This window comes from Macrosteles quadrilineatus, unplaced genomic scaffold (assembly GCF_028750875.1).
Source record: "Macrosteles quadrilineatus isolate MER2022 unplaced genomic scaffold, UCM_ALF_1.0 Scaffold_7__1_contigs__length_78375512, whole genome shotgun sequence".
NCBI classification, from domain to species: Eukaryota; Metazoa; Arthropoda; class Insecta; order Hemiptera; family Cicadellidae; genus Macrosteles; species Macrosteles quadrilineatus.
In genome coordinates this window covers 26175959-26189554 of record NW_026542600.1, presented here as the reverse complement: position 1 = coordinate 26189554, position 13596 = coordinate 26175959, and the positions used below count along the sequence as shown (strand labels likewise).

General features: G+C 34.2%; 1 protein-coding gene across 1 annotated transcript in view; it reads right to left on the bottom strand.

Annotated features, from left to right (window-relative positions):
* Positions 1-319: 319 nt before the first annotated feature.
* The window catches only part of LOC128997873 (neuroligin-1-like), a 129324-nt gene continuing 116047 nt past the window's right edge, over positions 320-13596 (bottom strand). Inside the window, exons 7-12 of the mRNA XM_054423651.1 lie at positions 11748-11930; positions 10808-11054; positions 9244-9377; positions 7594-7697; positions 6440-6580; positions 320-4826 (exon numbers count right to left, since the gene is read on the bottom strand). Of these exons, the coding sequence (XP_054279626.1) occupies positions 4423-4826; positions 6440-6580; positions 7594-7697; positions 9244-9377; positions 10808-11054; positions 11748-11930 (1213 nt within the window). The 3' untranslated portion in view covers positions 320-4422. The remainder of the gene's footprint in view (positions 4827-6439; positions 6581-7593; positions 7698-9243; positions 9378-10807; positions 11055-11747; positions 11931-13596) is intronic.

The window sequence follows — 13596 nt, the reverse complement described above, 5'->3', positions numbered from 1 at the left end:
ATAAATATTTACGGTAGCCATTTTGAAAAACCTTTCATACAAGGCCAACGCACCTCCGTAGAGTGGTAGACTTTTCACCATCGTTTTTTTCAGCCATTTTTACATAAGAATCCATTGATAGAAATGATATTACAATTACTTCTAGGTTAGCCAACAATTTTACTAGTCTACTAGTACTAGTATGGCAGTTACAAAGGTAGCACTGAATTTGATTCAACTTGTGCTTCTTATAATTTAATTAGTTTATTATTATACATTCAGAATTTAAAATATTTGGGAATGGATCCAGGAAAATCTTTTACATGTATGAGATTATGCATAACGAGAAATATAAGTTTATTTCACTTATAAACAGATCTTTTACATAAAATGTTCACTTCATAATATGTACAAAACTCCATATTTTATTTCTTACAAGAATGTATAAAATCACATTACGTTTGTTTAAAGTCAGTGAACTTTGTTATGAGTATACTATGTTCATATTCTATAGGAGAGCCTGGTTTCTACTCACACTCTCACATTTTTCAGCTAATAGGAGACTCACTTAAGCGATTCTGAAAATACTTCTGACCACCAATATAGAACTTTGCCACCTATTGTAAAACAGGTATTGTTGACAGGAATAGTATATTTCATTACTAGGACCAAAAGTGGCATTTTCCGGCGCACGTTCAAGTTTTTAACGCCTAACACAAGAAACCCCAATTTCATGTACGAGGCGAAGCCGAGGACAGGAATAATGGAGCAAGTGCCGGAAAATAACTTTCGGTACGAGTTATGAAGGATACTTTTCATCACCACGCAAAAATACACAAACACAGAATAACAGACCTCAGTAATATTACAACTATTTTATCTCTAAATTAATTTGTTTGAACATCAATATAAAATAAAATCTTCTAAAAGGAACCTAGGTATATTTCTCAATTTTTTTTTTACATCAAAATAAAAGAATCAAACAAGTTTTATTAATACATAAAGCTTATTCAAATCATTAAATTAAACCGTAACAAAACACTAGCGCGCATAGTGAGTAAATGGAGAACTAACCGAGAGCAAGGGAAAATCAGCTAGTCAATTAGAGCTTGGGAAAAGACTACTTTCATTGATGTCAGCTGTTATCGAAAATAGTTACTTTCGTTACAGAGTGATGAAAAAGAAATTATTTAGATAAAAAAATATCTTAACAACGTTCTGATTGGCTAGTAAAATAGGATTTGAAAAGAAAACAAGGAAGGTTCTTCCATACAACATTTGCTGTCCAAAAGAACCAACCAACTTAAAAAACCTGTAACAAGGAATCTGTGTTGTCCCAATATTTATGGTCTATGTTTACACTTAACTATTGTAACCTCTACTTTGGAAAGAGTGGTGTACAAATATACACCATGGAATGATGTGATGTTTTATAAATATATCAAATCAATACTTCATCATATAGATCCCAACATTTATTCATTTTTCCACGGTTCATTGTTCATGGTATCCAAGTCAATCCATCCCTATCAGTAAAATTATATAACCAAATCCTAGATTATTAAAAAATTAAAAAAATATTATTGATGAGAGTGCTATATGTTTTGTGATTTACTTGATTTTTTACCATACAATCGTGAAAAAGTAGTGTTGTTTTCAAATTTTCTTAGGTAGGTAGCCAATATTTAGGGTTATAAGCAACTTCTATGAAGCAGTAAACCTAATCTAAGAATCAATCCTGTTTTCTTAGGTAAACTGTTTTAAAAATAATTTTTATTGAATTAAAAATATTAAAATATACTATCAGAACTTAACAGTACCACATAGCCGTTAGACCTATGTTGAATATATATTACCATTGACTATACACCTCTACACCATAAGAATGTGTATGGTGTATATGTATAGTGTATATGTTTGACTATACATACTCTGTAGAGGTGTATAGTCAATGATATTACACATCGTAGGTTTTGTTATTTCCTTGATTGATTGGGAATATAAAGGAGAGAACCTTTTCTTAGGCTTAGACACTTTTACTATAAACTGGTTTTTCAGCTTAAGTTACTTGCTATTTAAATTACTTTCTCAACTCTTTAAGAGCTAAGGCAGGTTTTGGACCAGGAAAATGTACATATATTTGAATTTTATTACAAAAAACTAGACGGATACTTACAAAGTATTAAAAATACAAATAACCGAACTTTGGTGGTGTGGCTATAATACCTTGTTGAATTTCCATTAACGTTTGAGAACCTTATGGATAAACAGTGGTTTTTTTCTGGATATTTCAGTATATCTGAGTGGGTTATCTATGAATATTCCAGTGTCTGAGTGGGTTTGCTGGACATTCCAGTATCTTAGAGGTTTTGCTGGACATTCCTATATCTAAGTGGGTTTGCTGGACATAATAGTATCTGAGTGGGTTCTTGAATATCCCAGGATCCGAGTTTGGTTGTTGGATATTGTAATATCGGAGTGGGTTGTTGACTATTCTAGGATCTAAGTGTGGTTGCTGGATATTGCAATATCCGAGTGTGGTTGTTGGATATTGTAACTGAGTGGGTTTGCTGGATATGCCATGATCCAAATGGGGTTTCTGGACATTGAAATATCTTATTGGGTTTGCAGGATACCCATATCTATGTGGGTATCCTACAAATTCCAGTTCACATTTACTACCTTTTCTTACATGCCCCAATATATGCACAAGTGGGTTGGCTGTGTTAAATACCTTAGTGATGCACCTTTGTAGATCTGTACCAAAATCTGAACAAAATTAATTCCACTACACAATCTGTATATGGTGTATACTACAAGAAAGATTTTACACGCCAATGATAAATTAACACAGTAGGTACTTTATAAGGGATTTGCACAACTTATTAATTACAAAGATTTGGAGGAAGTGCAGGTGTTCATTGACAAAGGGCTTCTTTAGGCTTTATGAAGGGAGAATTGGTTTGTACAATGTCGCTGAATCTCAAAACAATGGAAGTGGGGAAGGGTAATACAATAGCTGATACTAATCTGCTGCATTGGCTAGATTACTGTAACTGTTAAGGGTTTAAAGACGAGTGTGAGCCTGGCTTAAGCTGTTTCTGCATGTTTAGTGATCTGGTTGGCAACAATACAAATTCTGATATTCCAAAGACAAAAAAGGTTTAAATTTAGTAAACATTTGTAAATACAAAAAGTGTTTTGTAACTTTATCCAAACAAATTTAACTCATCTTTTGATATCTGGCCATATTTTTAACTCTAAGTCTATAACATTCAAGAAAATTTAGGTATGTTTAGCTAGTTTTATCTTTTACAAGAAATATAACATACCATATGTGTGTATAAATTAGTCATATTTCCCAGAAGATTAACTATGATCGAGATGGCAATTGAAGGGTTAGATGTAGCAACCAACTTGATTTATATTTAATCCATTGGTGATTTCCATCATAAATTACTGAACAAAATATATTAGATGAGAAAATAACTTAAATTTGTATTGAAGTACATGATGTGGTAAAATGCTATTTTGGCCATAATTTATATAATCAACTCTAATAAAAAACTAGCCAAGAAAAAACTATTAAAAATAAGTTTTGAGTTTTATTTTAGCATTTGACCATGCTCATCTATCTTCTGCTAACTCATTGAAACACTCCAGCATTATTTTCAAAAAGAAAGTTTGAGAGTCAAATTATATATCAAAACAGGCTATGAACTTATACTAAAAGCAAATTGTGCCACAAACCCACCCTTACTATGTTTACATTTTGAAACCTCTGTTCCATGTATTCAAAAGCCATTATTATGACCACCTACTGCAGTTTTGGGTAGTAAAAAGCTGCATTCCCATTGAGCATAAAAATAAGTAAAAAATTGTTAATAAAAAAGCTTAAAACTTGTATCAAAACTGATATCAATACGTCAAAACTTGGCAACGGTTTCATATTAATTTGAGATAAAACTGTTGGAAATAAGTATAAGTTTTTAATTAATGCATTTCCACTAAACATTGTCAGATATACAATGTGTTTTAATTTCCTGTCCCTGGTATTCTAGGAATCTGAAAATAATGGGTACAGTACAAGAAAGAAGGTCATATTTTTTATTTTATTTTGGGTAACAGAATATAAAAATATCTCCTGTTACTATTAAACACTGCTTGTGATGTGGGGCAAGACAAGAGCCTGAATTGATATGACTGGATGAAAATATAATCCTTGAGTTCACCTTTAAAATAAAAATAAAGTTTTTCTTAATTTGTCTATAATTTCAAAACTGTTATTTCTCTCTGAATGCTGCATTTTCTCTTCAACCGGTGGTGAAAAATTGTGTTTGCACCTCTAGGAAAAGTGTTTTACATGCTCTTGGCATGAACTTAAAACAATAATTTCGACCCTACAAAAACTCATTATCAGCCCTTATATGGAAATATTTTATTTCACACTGGAGACTTATGGAGGGGTACACCTCGTTTGAGAACTCGTGGTGATGATTCGGAATGAAAGGAGGCATTTGCAAGTTCTGGAGCACTTTGACTCTTCACCACCAGCCGATCTTGTCCGAGACTTTGGACTCGTAATTCGTAAGTGATACGGTGGCGACGACAAACTGTTGCAAACAAGAGGAGGTTGCAAATCAAGAGGATAGAGCCAACGGCTAGGGTGATGCCCCAGTGCCCAAGACTCAATGCCCCTGGTAGTGACAGTGGAGTTGGCATCCCTAGAGGCCTCTCTATCGTTCCTCCTGAAGCATTCCAAACACAATCTTGTCCTTCTGGTGCGATTGCTCTCACAGATGGCACCACAGTTGATGGCCGATTTGAAATCTTTGGTCTTACTACTCCTGAAAAATAATTGACAGTTGTAAGAAAAATTGATTTGTATTAACTGCAGGGTGAAAATTCCAAGTTTGTAAAATATAATTAAAATGAAGAACAATTTACTTAGCATTTGACAATAATTGACAAAGTACTGTAGTTTTAGTAAATATTTCAGTGATAGAAAATCATACATATCTAGATAAAAGTTGATAAAAGCATTGAGGGCAGTAATATAGATTGTGTCATGTTACGAAATATTTCATAGAGAGTGCAAATGGAGAGTAGATTTCGAGAGGGTATAACATAAAATAGATTTTCTAACTGTGGAATCTGCTATAAACAGATAATAATGTAAATTATTCTTTGTTGTAATTGTTACAGGGCCGATTTACCGAATAGGCACGGTAGGCACGTGCCTAGGGCGCGAGGCAATTGGCTTTTTTGGGGGGCGCCAAAAAATTGGGAAATAAAAAAATTTGGTAGTTGTATTTGCATGATCGCAGTAAACTTCCAAAAATCCCTCCCGGCCGTGTAGAAATCGTAACCGACTCCCGCAATTGAGGCAAAATTCTGACTATTTTTCACGGTCGTGTATACATAATTATTGCCTTCCATGATCGCGGCAATATATGAACATTTCCCGCGGTCGTGAGGAGATAATTATCGTGTACCGCGAATGAGGCAAAATTCTGATCACCCTACGCAGCCGTGAAGACATCATTAATTGTACCCCGCGGTCGTTTGTTTATAGCAATTGCCTCCCACGATTGAGGCAAAATGGTAATCATTTCATGCCATCTTGTGGAGATCATCATCGTGTTCCGCAAATGAGGCTAAATTCTGAATTTTCCCGCGATTGTATGGACATTATCATCGCGTCTTGCGCTATCGCCATTAAATTCTAAACATCCCTCGCGGCCGTGAAGACATCATTGATCGTCCCCCGCGGTTGTTTGTACATAGCAATTGCCTCCCACGATTGCAGCAAAATGGTAATCATTTCCTGCCATCTTGTGGCGATCATCATCGTCTTCTGCAATCGGGGCAAAATTTTTGCTGTTTCCTGCGTTCGTGTGGACATCATCATCGCCTTCCGTTATCGCGACAATATTCTGATCATCCCTCGTGGCTCTGTAGATATTTAATTCAAATCAATTCAATCACCATCGTCTTCTTCGATCGCGGAAAATTCTGATAATCCCTCGTTGCCGTGTGTAGACATATTGTCGTCTCACGCGGTCACGGAAACGTAACTATTGTTATTTGCAATGGCGGTAAATTGAAAATTCCAGGTGCATATACAAAATTCACTCATATTTCCTGGTTCAAAAAAACTCAAGCATAATTCACGGATTCCCAGTTTTCCTGGTCGGTGGACACCCTGTATATATATATATATATAGCAAAGGGGCGCTACTATATAGTTGTGCCTAGGGCGCTGACAGGGTCAAAAACGGGCCTGAATTGTTATGCTTTTTGGTTGGCTTCAAATCCAGTGGAACTTTCTAACGAAGAACATGAAACAATTCAAGTAATAGTGGACCATACCAAAGACGCAAGTTCAAGACGCTACCCACGAGGCTAACAACAACACACCCTTGTTTGGCTATACAGTCTGAATCAAGATGATTTCTACCTGCATACAGACTGTCTTCATCCTGGTCAAACTCTGTGTACCGTAGAGGGTCTTCATCTGAAGACAGCAGCTGTATGATGAGATTCAACCAAAGAGCCATCTTGTGTCCTCGGTAGTGACTGTTTACCTCTGTCACTTCTCCTGAAACAACAAAAACAACATATTGTGATTGTTATTGCACTGTTAGCCTTTTTCATGTCACTTTCCCAGATAACTTTGTCATTCATTTTCATCAAATTTATCATTTTCATTGTTCTAACTCGGTTTACAAGTTGTATATGCCATCAAAGCCACATGTTCAGTTATTGATAAGCCAAATGCCAACATATTTGAACAAATTTGTTAAATACAAATGGATTTTAATAAGGGTCATCGAAGCCTTGTGAAGAGGGTACAAACTATCTAACTGTTGTAGAGGAAATAAAGGACACATTTTTGGTGTCAGATTTAACCTAGGCTACTTCATCTCTTTGGAGATCTTAATAGGTACACAGACAACCCTTGAATTCATCTAAAAGAATTATAGCAAAAATTACAAAAAAAGGATTGGTATTTTTTTATCATTGTCTGAATGGGCTATTCTAGAGTACCTATTTAAATTAGGATTATAACCATTTAAACAAGCAATAACCAATTAACCATTTAAATAACCAATTTGCATAAAAACATAATTTGCCTGTCATTTTGAACCTCTGAAGTACCTATGTCATATTGTACATATTAACTATCAAAACTTTCCAACAGCTAAACCTTCAGTTCAACCCTTGTGGGAAAGCTTAGTTTATACATGCATATTGTGTTTAGTACTAAATTATAGTTTTGATATGTTTTACTCTAATTGGGAAAATAAGTTTAGCATGAACGATATCTATTAAATAGTTTTACAGTACCTACTATATTGCATATCAACAAATTTACTAATGAAATTTTGCTAAAAGCAATATTGCATCAATATTGATAAAAAATAAATGAAAATGGACAATACTCATGGAATTGCCAACAAAAAAGAAACAACCAACGAAAGTGAAATATTAATCCATCATTTAATTCAAGGAAAATATGCCTAGTTTATACAACAGCTAATTTTACTTGCCCCTTCACTGGTTGTGCTCAAGATTACAAATGAATGAAAGAGTATTAACGTCAGATTTTACCTATTGACTGATACAGCTGTTTCACAGGTTCGTACATGTCCCAAATGTTAGATCCAGCTTTATCATTTTCATAATCTGGCTCAGCCCCTGGTGAGTTGGGGTCCCTTAAACAGTTAACAATTAAAAATTAAATTGCACCTAGGAACAGGTCAACTGAATTACAACTCATAGCACATGATATTCTGCAATAGCACCAATCTTAAGTGTTATCTTCTGTTATTTTTGTTCTCTTTTTGGGCATGGGTATTGAAACTAATATTTTAATTACAAAGAAAAACAAATAAACATAACAAGTTTTTTACCCTTTAGGTCATAATATTATTTCCATGATAGTGGAACAATTAAAAGTCACTTGTACCTGCTTCAAATCATAACAAATTTAATTTATTACTTACAATTTTTGTATATTTTTTAGCAGGGCCAATTCTATACATTTTGTTTGAAATATTAATCCACCATTTAATTCAAGGAAAATATGCCTAGATTATACAACAGCTAATCTTTCCTGCCCATCCAAGAAGTTTTGGGTTTTGTTGTGGGCGCAAGCAACAGAAAATATTTCAAACTGTGCAACAATAAAATCCTCCACACTCTCGGTTCCCATTCATGACTGCTCGAATGTTACTACTTATTCGTTGCCTTATCTTACTTTGTAATTTTTTACTTCTTATTTTCATTGCTCTCTTATGTTAGTTCCCTTTTTTCAATTGCATGAGAAACATTTTATCAGCTGGCTAGTGAGTACCTAATTAGTTATTGTTGTATTTTTACTTATGATTGTATTTAAGCTCACCATGATCTTCATTGTAAGATCACAAGCTGTTTCTGTAATGTGAGCAAACCTCCAATAAGTGGCAGTGAATTGAGAAAGAGGGCGGCAGAAAACGTTTGGACAGAAAAATAACTTTACAAAAATAAGTTTCTAAAATAATTCATTTTTTCATTAATTAATGATAATGTGTACCAAACTTAGTGATGTAACACTAAAAATTAACTTTGATGATGTCATAACGAGTTTGCCACAAAAAGATTTTGGCAAAAACTAATACTGTCAAGTGTTGAGTGTTAAGAGTTGAGTAAATGTTTGTACTTAAATCTTTAATAAAACAAAATTTGTTTGAATTCAAACTGTTTTAAAACTTTACCCATTTTACTTTTAAAAACGTACCCTTGGAAATAAAATAAACTTATTTGATTTCATTGAAAGAGCTAGTTTACATTTTTACTTTAATATGTGATTACTCTTATGAAATGAACAAAAGTAATGAACGAGCATTATGGTTGTTATGTTGCAGCTGTGTGTGTCATATCGTAAAAATATGCCGATTTTTATTTGATAATTCATATTAAATGGGGAGGAGGGGCGCATTACCTCTTGGGCCCATAGCGGGTCACATGCTAACTGCGGGCCTGTTTTTAGTTCAACCTTACACTGCTGTATTATCAATTTTATCAATGAATAACTGAATGTCAGGTTGTAGTTAGAAACACTTTTTTGTCTGAGTTGATAGTTATGTCTAGGGTTCAGCCTTGAGATTGAAATAATGTCATTTAATGTAATGTTTTGAGATCAGATCTTAGTTTTTTTTTTCTTTAGCAATTGGTTTATAAAATAAACCAAGTACAATACAAAAATTCCATAAAACATACCCAGTCTTTGCAAAGTTTGTGAAGAAGCGAAGGACAGTGTGGGCAACTGTGGCCAGTTGAGAGTCCACCTTGTGAGCCAGAAGAGGTTCCCCAAGGACAAAGGAAAGGGCGTCACCCCGCACACTACCTAAACCCTGAGCGAATACAAACTCTTCAGTATAATGTGCACAAGTGAGGGATAATGGGATCTTTTCTGTTAATTCACTACCACTACTTCTTTCATTGCAGTTTTGGTTCAGCCACCACCACTACTTCTTTTATTGCAATTCCGTCAATTCACTACCAGAACTTAATTTTAGTTTAGTTATGAAAGATCGGACCAGAATACATAGCTAAGACCTAAAATTAAGTGGAATGTATTTTTATAATGGTAAAATACAACATAATGCACAAAAACACAACAAAACCATTTCTATTTTATTTTACATAATCTCAGATTATATATATTTTTCACCCATGTATTTATACCACTTTGAATGCTTGGAATATGAATATATTTTTAATGTCCAGGAATAATTTTTATCCCTAACAATCTGGGTTTGGATGGAAAATATAAATTGAATCAAAGTAAGTGAGTATGAATAAAAGACAATTTCTATAACTTTACAATGCATTTAATTAATTTGTAGATTAGTAATTAACCTGGATTTCACACCCCTTGCTGAATATAAATTCAGGAATTGATTAATTAATCAAAGGAAACAAGTTGTTGGCATCGTTTGAGTTACATAAGCTCTTAACTAACGGGGGATGAGATGCTGGGTTTCAATTACTTAGTCCTATTGTTCAATAATTGGTATTATGGAGTTGGATAACTTTGTGACCCAGAAAACTAAGGGTCCAGTGATGTGTTTCTGTTGCAATGGATGTTAAGTAACATTTGCTTTGTTAAGAAAATACAAATAAATTTAAACAGAATTTTTGTTAGAGATTTCATAGTTTTTCAACTATTTTACAAAATTATTTCAACTTAGATAATTCTGAATTTTGAAATATATGATTTATCCAAGTTAAACAGAATTAAATTTGTATAATGTATAAATAAGAATGAAAATTTTTTAAAACTTAACAATTATTTTACAAAAACTACATCCAATAGTTCAAATCAAATCTCCTTTATTCATAAATGTACAAGTACAATGAATAGAGTCAGTGAATCACTTATTGTCTATTCACAATATTTTAAATTGTAAAATTCCTCAAAGGAGTAAATTGTGTTTTCTTCTAGGAATTTCTTTAGTTTAAAGTAAAATTTCCTACTATTACATTAATTTTTTATATCTTTAGGTAAAAAAAATGTATATACATTTTATACATTGCATAGTTTAGTTGCATCTAATAGTGAAGAAAAAAATTGACTAACATTTGGTTTTGAAGTGATATTCTGTATAGGTTGAAACATTATCGCTATTTTTACTCTCCCCCAGTGTTTACATGTTCAAAGATAAAGTATGATGAAAAATGCACTAATTTCAGATATTCCTTAAAGGTAAATACCAATTTAAATTTAATAATACACGAACATGATTTAGCTCTGACTACAAACGTGATAGGGATAGATTACCAAGGAAGTGATCTGATGGTCTGCCTGATAGTTAAGGTGGAAGAGATATGTGTTTGCGCCGCGGCGGGAGTGTAAGTAGGCCAGTTTGACTAGTGGAGCTACTGTATGTCCGTCACTAAGTGCTGCTAAAGCAGAGTTCCGCGCAGTCAGCGCAGAGTCTTGAGCGTCACTCCAGTCTGTGTACTCATTCCGCACAGCAGAGAAAATCTCTTTAGTATGATGAGGGTATACGTTGTTCACAAACGTCCTGAAATGTTGAAAAAGATCAAGTCAGAAGTTTTTTGTTGCCTTCAGGTATGTGTGAAACAGAAAAGAAACAGAGGATAAAATCCATGGTACACTTAATTAGTGGTGTCTAGCTCTAGTGCTGGGGTCAAGGGCACACCCCCCTCGCCCTAATGTACTACAATGCTCACGGTGGAGGAAGACCTTGTGCCCAGTGCGATGTAAGTTCCAACACAGAGTGCTGCTCCGTTTGGATTCTTCCTTGCTCGTCACAAGTATATTTCCGCCCCAACATACCAGAGAGCTGAAAGCGCACGGTTGTCCTATTGTTTATTGTCCCATGATTTATCTTGGGGAAGACATATTATGAAATGGCCTTTGAATCTAGTTGAGTATCCTGCATGCTTGGAAAATCTTATCCAGGCGTTACAGTTACAATCTGGCAATCATTTTAATTTTCTAAATTTTATTTTAGTTATCATACTCAATTTCGCGAGAAATAGACTATTTAAAGGTAATAGCATTTATAAATAAATGAATTGTTGTAATTATTTATCAAGCCAGATGTGTATGAAGTGTATTTAAAATTTTTATACAGTTACATTAGATGAAACGAATCAGATACCTGAATGTACTTTGATTCTCTGCCAAAATTTTCAATCTAATTTCCAGATAACTTTCTTGAATAAGGTCCAAATTTTTTGTTGTACAGTACCGTAAAAGTTGATCTTTTTCGCTGACATCAAGGCCATTCTCGATGTGTCCGGCAGAGAAGTCACTGAAGCTCTCGAGGGATACAAGGCCCAGAAGCAGTTGTCTGTCAATGAACGTGTCTCCAGCTCGCTCAATCTCTGCTGACGGACTTCGGGGGAACCACAGACCGAAGCGGGGCAGGAACCTGTGATGAAAACATTTATCAGAACCTTGTCACTCATGCTCATGATCAAGAGGACCCATGATTCACATACTGTACATGCCATGAAAATATTCCAAAGACTTTAGGTTTTCAAGGATGTTGAACCTAGCAGGAAACCACAAACTCTGCTCATAATACGGGGTTATTACAAATGATGTTCCTGATTTTGATTATAAATATTACTGGGTTAATTTGTTTCAAGACTATTTTAGTTGGTACCATTGGAAAGAAAAACTCATAAGGTTTCATTTACATTGGTTTGGGTGCATATCAGCTGTTTGTCAAGTCAATTGTTGTAAGTGTTGTGTAATGGCTGAATTTGAAGGCAGGAAAGCTTTTTGCCAGTTGGAATATTACATTAACCAATCTGTTATTAGTGTGCAACGACACTTTAGAACCAGGTTTAAAAATTATCCTCCTAGTAACCACTATATTGGCAAGTGACACTTGAAATTTAAGAGAAATGGCTGCATTTGAATGTTACTTTTAGTAGGGCTGGCTGAACTTAACAATGTGCTGCCTAAAATATGGTACAAGCTCGGTGGTCCTAATAATGACACACCCCTGAACTGGCCTACAAGATCTCCGGACATCACCCCCTGATTTTTTTCTTGTGGGGATACATCAAAGATAAGGCGTACACACCACTATTATCAGATAGATTACTTGAGATCCAGCAACGGATTACCAATGCTATCGAAACAATAGACCTAGACACACTTTTCAAAGTCTAGCAAGAGCTTGACTACATTATTGACATATGTTGTACCAAAAGGGGTTCCCGTATCGAGCATTTACAGTTCTGTGTATCTGTGTCAAAACGTTTTGAGTTTTTCAAAAGTTGTAACCATTTTATTTCTTTGTATAACAAATAAAACTACATTTTATGTATGTATGAAATCATGAACATCATTTGTAATAACCCTGTACATCAACAATAGGGATACCGGTAACCCTTTCAGAACAAAACAAATTTCTCACTCACTCCTGCAGTAAAAAAAACATGATTCTCTAGTTTGAAGATATTTAAAAAATGTTACACAGTTTTTTTCTTTTTAAATGGAAACGATGTAGTAAACATTTCTTTCTGTTGGCACAGGAATCAGAGATAAAATACTTCGGTGAAGCTTAACATGTTGAATTTAATACCCTGTGAAGCAGGGAAATATCATAAGACATCAAAAAAGCGGGGTAGCTGAGTAGATGTAGTGCTCGCCAAGTAATGAGAAGGCTACTAGTTCGATCACAAGAAAAGCCAGTAGTTAAAGTAATGGTTAAAGTAATGGTAGTGGTTAATGGTTTGAAACTGGAAACAGCTGTCCTTGATCATTGGAATCTTAATTAATGGTTCTGCCTAAATAACCAGCTGATCTTGGTCATTAAAAAACCCATCATCATCCTTCAACACTCATCCTTAAGTCATTTTGATCTTAAAATACGTACTCCAGTGTGTTGGTGTCAGACAAATTAAATCTAATCCAAAAAAGGTCTGAATGTAAGAAACAATCACAAATTACCAATTACATTAGAATTAGGGTCTATATCATAACCCTAAAAGGATTCATAGTCAAATTTTTATAACATTCTTGGGTTATACATACTGAAGATATGATTATTAATTTTCAAGTTTCTGGAAGTACCTAATGTA